An 11,165-nucleotide genomic window follows, 5' to 3' on the forward strand; every position below is an offset into this window, starting at 1 on the left:
TACAACAACAACAAACCCAGTGTATTCCCATATAGTGAGGTCTGGGGAGGGTAAGATGTACGCAGTCTATACCTCTATCTCTAGAGAATTAGAAAGGTTGTTTCCGATAGACCCCCGACTCGAGACACGGAATACTACACAAATACATACTACACAAATATATTTTTACGTGGCAATGACATGGCACTGATGTGGCACTGATTTGACAATAACGTGGGGCGTGTGTACTTCACTTTCCGTAGTGAGAGTGGTATAATTTTTTTGGGTGGTAAAAAATTCACTTTAAAGTTATTAAGGGGGTATATAATTGTTTGACTAATTAAGGATCTAAAGTAAGTTTTGGTTGCAAGTTAGGGGTGATTCAATGTATTTTCTCATTTTATAAACACGAACAATTAAATTACATATAATTATATTTAGTTTCCATGCACATTTCTATTTTATTACGGACAAGCTAACATACTTTTGGATTTTATTGTGCACATTTTTATTTATTGATTACGCTATTATTTGAGCAAACATGTTGCCTCAATGATCTTTAGAAATGACTCTACTCTTTGTTTAATGTTATTTGTCAAAAACAGAGACATAGCGATGTTTTTCTTTGTTATTGAATTTAAAGAATATATTTCATTTTTCCACCTTGTAATTAAGTACTAACACTTTGTTTTGTACTCACAACATGCTTCTTAGTATCATTCCTATGTTTAAATGTTATATCATGATCAATGAAGGAGGTATTAGTAAATCCAGCAATTACTATAAAAGTAATTGGACATTAATGGTATTAGAGTGCTCTCCGTTTTTAGTAAAATAATGAAGCATATTTCATTAGTAATGAAAAAAGCGGTGAAATAAATCCATATATATTGTTCAGGTTGATTAGAAGAACAAATGATAATCTCGACACTACATTTTGTAATCCAGAACATGTGAAGGAGACATGATAATCTTGATATGGCATAAAACTAATTTTTCAATAAATATTGTAAGTTAAAAAAAGTTTTGGAATTCAGAATCTGTTGTGAAAACAAAGTTTATTATAAAAAGTTGCATGAAAATGATATACGGAATAACGGTTTATTGGATTTTACACATGGAATTGAATTAATGAGGACTGTGAATATCGAAAAAATAAAAATAAAAATAAAAGATGCAAGTAATATAAATGGTTGGAATTAAAGCAGAGGAGTGATATCCCTCTTTTAACATAATTATGGTGCGATAAGTACTCACCCCTTCTTAACCAGACTGTTAGCCCATATGTTATTGGGCCTTTAGTTGATGGACCTTTAGGTTATTGGCTATGTATATATAGCCTACTTTTGTTTAGTTAGTCTTAGGGCTTTTCAGATTATATTGTAAACCTTAGCCTTTCTTCCTTTCAATAAAGTTCTATTAACATGGTATCAAAGCCAGGTTCGATCCATGTCCTTTGATTTGTTGGTTGAAGATTTTGTAGCAGGCACCTACTGCGCGGATTTTTTTTGAGGTGCTGCTGTATTCGTTTGCTGTTTTCGTTGGGTTTTTGGTTGGATTGATTTGTTGCTGTCTTCGTTTGCTGTCTGGTATTGTTCGTCTTTCGTTCTTTTGCTTGCTGCCATTGTTGTTCGTTCGGAATTGTTCAACCTAGGGTTTTGCATCTTTTTGTTTTTTGAATTGTTTGTGTTATTCATTCTGATGTATGGGGACCAGCGCCAGTATCCACTAAGGGTGGATCGACCTATTATGTTTCGTTTATAGATGACTATACTCGTTATACCTGGGTGTATCTTATGAAACACAGATCTGATTTCTTTGGCATTTACAACAACTTTAGAGCCCTTGTTAAAACACAACATTCAGCTGTGATAAAGTGTTTCAGGTGTGACTTAGGGGGTGAATATACCTCTAATGACTTCACTCAGTTACTTGCCTCTGATGGTACCATACACCAGTCATCTTGTACCGACACTCCTGAGCAGAACGGTCTGGCAGAAAGAAAACATCGTCATATTGTTGAGACAGCACGCTCTTTACTTTTGTCTGCAGAGGTTCCTAGTATTTTTTGGGGAGAAGCAGTTCTAACTGCTGTATATGTGATTAATCGTATTCCTACTGCATTGACTTCAGGGATGTCTCCGTTTGAGAAACTATATGGTCACCCGCCGAATTATTCTGCATTACGAGTTTTTGGATGTACTTGCTTTGTTCTTCGTCCTCATGTTGAACGAAATAAGTTAGGGTCAAAATCAGCTATATGTGTGTTTTTGGGGTATGGTATTGGACAAAAAGGCTATCGTTGCTATGATCCTGTAAGTCAGAAATTATATGTTTCACGACATGTCACTTTTTTGGAACATATTCCTTTTTATTCCATTCCAGCTAAAACCCATGATGTGACAAAGTCAGATATTCGGCTTATTGATCCCTTTGGGATTGACATAGAGGTTCCAGTTCCGGATTCATCCATGCCATCTGGTGTGCCACCTGATAGTGCTTCAGCCTCGCCTGTGCCTGAGTCTGCTCCTTCGACTGTTGAGACTGGAGACCCACCACCTCTGAGGAGGTCTACTCGACCTTGTAAGTCCACCAAACTGCCAGATTTTTACTATTCTACATATTCAGCCTCATTTGCTTCCTTTATTGCAAACATACATCATTTGTCTGAACCTGAGTCGTATAGAGAGGCTGTGTCTGATCCTCTTTGGCAGAATGCTATGGCCGAGGAACTTGCTGCTCTTCATCATACACATACATGGGATTTGGTTACTCTCCCACCTGGTAAGCATGCGATTGGTTGTCGATGGGTGTATAAGATAAAAACAAAATCTGATGGGTCTGTTGAGCGATACAAGGCAAGACTTGTGGCAAAAGGGTATTCACAACAATATGGTATGGATTATGAGGAGACTTTTTCCCCCGTAGCAAAGATGACGACTGTTCGCACTATGATTGCTGTTGCATCCGTTCGACAGTGGAAGATATTTCAGATGGATGTCAAGAATGCTTTTCTGAATGGTGATCTCCACGCGGAAGTTTATATGACTCCTCCCCCAGGTATTGACCACCAGCCAGGTGAAGTTTGTCGGCTTCGAAAAGCTTTATATGGTCTCAAACAAGCCCCTCGTGCTTGGTTTGAGAAATTCTCCACTGTTATTACTTCCCTTGGATTTGTCCCGAGTAACCATGATTCAGCATTGTTTGTTAGATGTACAAGTGCAGGGCGAATTCTATTGTCCTTATATGTAGATGATATGATTATTACTGGTGATGATCATAGTGGTATTGAGTTATTGAAGTATGATTTGGCTCATCGATTTGCAATGAAGGACTTGGGCTTGCTGCGTTATTTTCTGGGTATTGAGGTGGCTCAGTCTAAGAAAGGGTATCTTCTTTCTCAGACTAAGTATATATCTGACTTGTTTACACGGGCGCGTCTTTCTGACAACAGGACTGTAGATACTCCCCTTGAAACCAATGCACGTTACTCTCCTAGTGATGGTGTTCCATTATCAGATCCGAGTCTTTATCGGACTATTGTGGGTAGTTTGGTTTATCTTACGGTTACTCGTCCAGATATAGCACATGCAGTTCATGTTGTTAGCCAGTTTGTTACTGCTCCTACTTCTGTGCACTGGGGAGCTGTACTTCGTATTCTAAGGTATCTTCGTGGCACTCAGTTTCAGAATCTCTTGTTTCCCTCGACGTCATCTCTCGAGTTGCGAGCCTATAGTGATGCTGATTGGGATGGAGATCGCAATGATCGTAAATCCACCACTGGTTTTTGTGTGTTTCTTGGAGACTCTTTAATCTCGTGGAAGAGCAAGAAACAAGATGTTGTCTCTAGATCTTCCACGGAGGCTGAGTATCGTGCTATGGCTGTGACTACATGTGAGATTATTTGGTTACGATGGCTTCTTGCAGATATGGGGGTTCACATTTCTATGCCTACTCCCCTGCATTGTGATAACAAAAGTGCGGTACAAATTGCAAAGAATTCTGTCTTCCATGAGCGTACGAAGCACATTGAGATTGATTGTCACTTCACCCGTCATCATTTACAGCTCGGGACCATATCGCTTCCTTTTGTTCCATCGTCTTTGCAGATTGCTGACCTTTTTACGAAGGCTCAGTCGGCGTCTCGATTTCGTTTTTTGTGTGACAAACTCTCAATGCTTATTGCTGTTGCATTGTGAGTTTGAGGGGGGATGTTAGCCCATATGTTATTGGGCCTTTAGTTGATGGACCTTTAGGTTATTGGCTATGTATATATAGCCTACTTTTGTTTAGTTAGTCTTAGGGCTTTTCAGATTATATTGTAAACCTTAGCCTTTCTTCCTTTCAATAAAGTTCTATTAACACAGACATCTCAAAATCGAAGAATCGAGTGTAGAATCATCTTTGATAGGGAGCGATTTACCCACAACATGCCTAATACAATCCCACAAATTGGGGACCGGATACCACCAAAATAAATAACGGACTGCTGGGAATTGTAACATCACCATGAATCTGTACAGGATTACAGTAAAAGATTTTACACAATCAACATCTGTAATGATATATAATCTGTTCGTTACCAACTAAATGTGACATACTCACTGAATGACCAAAAAGTTTCTGAAGCGTCATCTCAGTATTATTATCACTCGCAGCAGTACTAATACACTTTATACATGTTACGTGAAGTAACATCTTTCTTGCATGTGCTTTACTTTACAACATATTCTGGATCACGAAACTAAATATTGAAAACCACATAGTTTCCCAGATTATACACATATTCATCAGAAAGAGGACCCGAAACAAGTCTCAACTCACAAACACATCCCAATGAGTACTAAACTTAATTTGACACAGAATCAACCTCCCTATCGGTGCTAGAAGAGAAGTATGAAAAGGGTGTTCAGTGACAGAAGAATGATCAAGCACACATCGTTTATTGAGTGTTGCAGGATTCAGGTAGAGGTTCAGTCCATCAGAAACAAGCTCATTACCTTCACAAGGTAGAGGTAAGGTCTGTGTAGACACCAGCCACCCCAGATTCCACTTATGGGATTCACTGGATGTGTTGGTTGTGGTGGTGGTGGTGGTGCAGGATTCAGATACATCAACATAGACACTACTTGACATCGATATATACATAATCAAGACTCGTGGAACGTCCTATCATAATTTCTCAAACAGATGCATCAAATCCAAAAAGAAAGAAGCTAAGACAAGGCTGACCCTCTGTATAGGTTCGGTTACTGGTAGGCTGGACCAAGATCCAGCCGAGAGAGGGCAATCTTTAGAAACAAAACGTTGGGAAAGCAAGAGACGTTGCGTTTTATTATCTTCTTCCCGCCCTAGGATTAGCACAAAAAAAAAAGGGATAAGCCTTATTGACCCAATGATAAAGCACTATCATATCACTTATACCAGTGAAACCTTACAGGTAACAGATGTGTTATGGGGAAGCAGAAGGTATGAATCATCTCTCTACGGTATAAGGAAAACAGTGACTGTTACTGCCGAAAGAGGGAAATTGTGTAAGAAATGGTAATATGATTGTACGGATGCAATTGCGTAATAAATACACTGCATCCCATTGTATTTACCTACCGACAGCATTCTAACACAAATTCAGATAACGACTAAAAGGAAAAACCGAAAAGGACAAGGGAGCATAATTAGGAAACATGAAAGAGAATGAATCTAGACAACAAGCGGGTAAACCTCATGAATACCATACATCCACTAAGGTTACGATCTCATAAACTTTACAACTCACAAAAGCTGGTTTACTATCCATTTGCGTCTAATGCTCTTGCTCAACACGACTGCAAATGGCATAATGTTCAAACATCGTATGATGTTTGATGCCTACACCATTTTCTTCAGTTTTCACAAATAAAAACAGATAAGCAAGCAAAATAATTGATCATTCCCTCAATAAGATCTGCACTAATAAAGGAAAGAATACCTAAAATAACATGTACGTAGATGAAAGTTGGAACAAAGTACTTCATTTCCAAAGCTACCAATTGTCCTGAAAGTAACCTAAACCTGTGGACCATCAATTGCAAGAACAAATGTACTGATACACAAGCCATGATTCCAACAAACAACAACCTTGCAGACCCTTATTTCTCTCCTCGACCAAGTCAAGAAAATAAAGATCACAAAACCTGAAAAAAAGACTAAGTACTTCTATGACTTTCCTAGAGAAGCTTTAAACACTAATGAAAATCTATTAACTGTAATGCTTCCTCATTGTTATTTCACCTACCTTTAGCTATTTGACGGACACCTTTGGAATATCATGTTACCGAAAATGGGATAGACAATTCAATGGAATGGAACATTGGATGGAAGTTGAAATGGAAAAGAAAATTGTACTCAAGACCATCCACAGAAAACTATGTTGTTGAATCTTGAGCCCAGTTTGTGCTTCCCCACTCTGAAAAGGTTGAAAAAGAAAAGATTCTGATAAGAGAAAAAAAGTTGGGATAAATTACCCATTAGCAAGAAACCTGTTGCCCCACAAACCAATTATGTATCAATCGACAACCACCACCTCTAAAGTACAACACATGGACCTGCCAAGTTCCATCTCTTCAGCATCCCATGACGGCACAGTTATACACAAAGCTACCAGATTGCTTTTGGCCGAGCAAGTTCCATTCTGGAGGTCCTTCACTCGGTACCCACGAATTCACCTCAATAAATCCTTGACCCATAACCCTAGGCCCTCCAACTACAATTAGCCTATCACCACATGCCCGAAAAGCCAAACCCCAGCCATTCATGGAAGCTACTCTTTCAGGCAGTCCACCAATGGTAACCCATGTTTTGCTATGCTTTTCATACTTCCTAACAGCCATTTCAGCATAGTCAGCAGCGTACAATTGATTATTTACAACTGCTACTAATGGAGGCGCTTCCGATGTAGCAGGCATGTCATTCCTAAGGTTAGGACGCACAGGAGACATGTTCGGGATTTCAGTCCACGTTCCCGTTGCCAGATCATACTCTTCGGCACATGTCAACAGCTTAGAGTCGGCTCCTCCAATGCCTCCTATCACGTAGAACTTTCCATCCATGAATACGCCAGAACACATCTTACGTGGCTTATTCATGCTTCGCAAAGTCTTCCACGTGCCCGTCTCCGAATTGTAAAGTTCAGCGGAGCTAAGGATTTTACCTTGTGAGTCACAACCGCCAGCTAAAATGGCGATTTCCCCAAGGCTTGCTGAACCAAACAAACATCGTGGCGCATTCATCTGCATCCCCGTTGACCATGTATTTGTCAGTAAGCTGTAGCGATAAATGACATGGGCCAACACCTCCTTTCCGAACACAAGAAGCTCCGTACCAACTGCCAGTGATTCCTTGTCAGAGAACACGAAACATTCATTGGGAGTCATTCTCGGCAGATGCATCCAGCGTAGCCTAGCAGGGTCAAAGGCTTCCCACTCAAGCAGCTGGCAGGAGAAATACACCCAATGCTCCACCACACCAATTCGTCGCCGCGCTGTATAAAGTTCACCGCTCCTAATTAATGAGCGGAAGTTACGGTTCAAAGATGCTATGGCGCCATAATCTGACCTAGAGCAATGAATGAGAGAATTGATGGAATTGTCACGGTCAATGGCAGGAAAAAGCGTGCTCCTATCAGTATTATCCCCAGCATGATCCTGATTGTCAGCATGCTCATCAGGGGAGGCTGAAGAACTCCCCAAGGATAGAGTCACTCCTACTAGGTTGGAACCATCGGACTGCTTTTGCAACTTGCATTTCACATTTTCGCCCTCCTGGTCATCTTCCAATGGCCTTTTGCCATTCTGGACTTCAATCCTATCAAGTCGATAACTCATGCAAGCCGTCCAGTTACTTTCTGTCCGACAATCCCTTGTAACCACACAGGACCGTTCTTCTAACATGTCTTCCAGATTCAACCCTAAAATAAACACCAGTTCCACCGCCTTCCTCTGATCTGGATCCTAAACCCTGTGCTCTTCCTGACAAGACCAATATACATTGAACAAAATTAGTAAGGACTAAAGAAAAACTCCTCCCACAATGAGAAAGGATCATCAAAATCCATACATTCATGCTAAATCAAGAAAACCACAAGGAGAAAGAATCATCACATTCATGCTAAATCGAGAAAACCACAAAGAGAAAAAGTCATTAAAACTCATACATTCATGCTAAATCAGGAAAACCACCAGGAGAAAGAACGATCAAAACTCATACATTCATGCTAAATCAAGAAAACCACAAGGAAAAAGAATCATCAAAACTCATACATTCATGCTAAAATCGGGAAAACCACAAGGAGAAAGAATCAGTGCATTCATGCTAAATCGATAAAACCACAAAGAGAAAAAGTCATTAAAACTCATACATTCATGCTACACCAAGAAAACCAAAAAGAGAAAGAATCATCAAAACTCATACATTCAGGTTAAATCAAGAAACCACAGATAAAGAAATTCTCAATCACCAAAACACAGAAACAGAATTTTTTTCTCTAGCAGTATATCATTCAACATCAGTTTTGATCGTTAATTAAAGCAAAATCCCAGTAACACTCAATGCCTTTTTACAGATAAAGACAATTCTGATAAACACAAATGAAGGGATTTTTAAGTAAATAAAAGAATAAAAACCTCAAACATCTACGAACCCCCAATGATTCAAGCAAAAAAGAAAACTAACAAACATCTATGAACCCCCAATGATTCAAGCAAAAGGAAACTAACAAACATTTATGAACCCTCATTGATTCAAGCAAAAGAAAAAACCACCAAAAATCTATAAACCCTCATTGATTCAAGCAAAAGGAAACTAACAAACATCTATGAATCCTGATTGATTTAAGCAAAAAAAAAACACCAAAAATCTATAAACCCTCATTGATTCAAGCAAAAAAGAAAAACATGATTCAAGCAAGAAAAACCACTAAATATCTATGAACCCTCATTGATTCAAGCCAAAAAGAAAAACACCAAACATCTATGAACTCACATTGAATCAATTTATTTTTTTTAAAAAAAAATCAAGAATCCAGATCAATTGAACTCCTTAACAAAAGATTCAACATTCAATCCCCCAGATCCTTGAAAGACAATCAAATGACAAAAACTCCCATTAACCAAAAAACTCATAAAAACATCCTAAAAATCAAAACTTTATATCAAATTAACATGCAAGAATCATTAAAAATTCAAACTTTACAACCTCAAAATCAAGAACTAATAAAAACACCCTAAAAATCAAAACTTTAAATCAAATAAACATGCAAGAATCATTACAGACTAAAACTTTACAACCCCAAAATCAACAACTCAAAAAAAACACCCTCAAAATCAAAACTTTAAATCAATTAAACATGCAAGAATCAATAAAGATTCAAACTTTACAAACCCCAGATCTCCAAAATTCAGATCAAACAACACCCTTTAGCTCAAATTCACCAAACATCAATCAATCAAGAACCAAAACTTCAATCTTACATTGTTACCAAACTTCTAAAAACACTTCAAACAATTAACAAAAAAAAAAAAAAAAAAAGACACTACAACTAATAGCAAAAGAAGACTTACAAATTGGATAAGAGGTGAAAGAAGATAGGAGCTTTGATTGAAATGGAACTTATAAAAGAACTATTTTCCCTTCTATATATAGAGAGAAAAAATTCCAAAACTCTATACCACTATGGCTTTCTTTAGTTTTCCTATCTATCTATATAGTCCCTTGTTTTTTTTTTCTTTTCTCTTGTTCTTTCTGTTTTTCTGTTTGTACTTAGTATAAGGGCAGTTACTTGTTTTTGTTTTTTTGAAAAAAAAAAAAAAAATGGGCAAGAAGAAGAACAAGGTACAGGGTGGGGTGGTTTGAGTGGGGGGGTGGGGTGTTCAACTAAGAAAAAGCCTTTGGATTCTCTCTGAAAATCAAAGGTTTTGGGCATAACACAATACCTTTATCTCACTACTATGTACTTGTTGTTCTCATTTCTCTCTCTCTTATTACCAAAACTATTTTATTTTCAACTACTTAAATAGATTTTCTAGAATTACAAAAAAACAAAAAAATATAGTAAGCAAATAAATTAATAAAATAAATAAATAAACAAACAAACAGCTGGATATATGTGTATAATTGTTGTATGTGTATATGAATTTTTTTTATTCTTTTATTATTATTAATTAATTTTTTAGAGAAAAATACAAGAGAGAAAGAGAAAGACAAAGAGAAAGGTGGGAAGAAAGGAAGGATAAGCGTGGATGAGGAAGATTGTGGGTCCCATTTTTACAGCTTAGTTGAGGTTCTCTTCTTCACTTCTACTTCTTAATTTAAAAAATAATAAAAATATAAATGCAAAAAACATAAAAAAAAATGTGAAGCGAAGAAACAAAAGTAGTAATTACTACTTATTATTTTTGGTTAAGTTGGATTTGTGGTGGTGATGTATAAATAAAGTAGGTTTAACTAGATGGTAGTTTTAAGTGTATATGCCCATAGATAATTTGGTGTATAAAATTGATTATGTTTGATCACAGAATAGAGAGAAAATATTTTTTACGTGACATATGTAAAATAATTTGAAAATGATCTAAATTACAAAATAATGATATGACTTAATTATTTTATAATATGACCTAATTATTTTACGGTTATGAAAAGAAATATATAATCAAAATATGTTTATCTATATATGGTACGTAGTTTAACGAAGACCATTGATAATTCAAATCTAAATAACTTAAAACGAATCTAAATTACTAAATAATGACATGAATTAACTATGATTAACTTGTATATATAAGCAAAATTCGAATGTTTATGTCCATAGATAATTCAGTATATATAATTAATTATGTTGATTAATAGAGAAAAATTTATACTTTTTACGTGATGTATGTATAATAATTCAGTAGATAAAACTAGCCAAGTTGGATTGTTAGATTAGCGAAATAGTACACATGTTTATACTCTTTACATGATATATGTAAAATAACTTAAAAGGAATCCAATTTACTAATTAATGAAATGAATAAATTTAAATAGATTGACTTAGATAGTAATCGTTTATTTAACTCATATCATATGTTAAACTTGAGATTGATGTGTAATTGCATCATAATCTAGAAATATTGATAAATTTTAATTTTTTTCTATAAATAAAAAGCGAATAA

At 36.5% G+C, this 11,165-nt stretch overlaps 2 protein-coding genes across 2 annotated transcripts; one reads left to right on the forward strand and one right to left on the reverse strand.

The window, feature by feature from the left end:
- Positions 1-2,981: 2,981 nt before the first annotated feature.
- Positions 2,982-4,010, forward strand: LOC124888440 (uncharacterized mitochondrial protein AtMg00810-like; the record flags this gene model as incomplete). The annotated part of the gene is made up of 1 exon (XM_047398677.1): positions 2,982-4,010. A coding segment is annotated over one exon (1,029 nt), but the record flags the coding sequence as incomplete, so codon positions are not given.
- A 1,954-nt stretch (positions 4,011-5,964) lies between these two features.
- Positions 5,965-10,269, reverse strand: LOC107847499 (F-box/kelch-repeat protein SKIP11). The gene is made up of 2 exons (XM_016691781.2): positions 9,576-10,269; positions 5,965-7,985 (listed from the first exon to the last, which is right to left on the reverse strand). The coding sequence occupies exon 2, from the start codon at positions 7,905-7,907 to the stop codon at positions 6,582-6,584; it is 1,326 nt and encodes a 441-aa protein (XP_016547267.1). The 5' UTR covers positions 7,908-7,985; positions 9,576-10,269; the 3' UTR covers positions 5,965-6,581.
- Between the last annotated feature and the right edge of the window lie 896 nt (positions 10,270-11,165).

Source organism: Capsicum annuum, chromosome 11 (assembly GCF_002878395.1).
Source record: "Capsicum annuum cultivar UCD-10X-F1 chromosome 11, UCD10Xv1.1, whole genome shotgun sequence".
NCBI classification, from domain to species: Eukaryota; Viridiplantae; Streptophyta; class Magnoliopsida; order Solanales; family Solanaceae; genus Capsicum; species Capsicum annuum.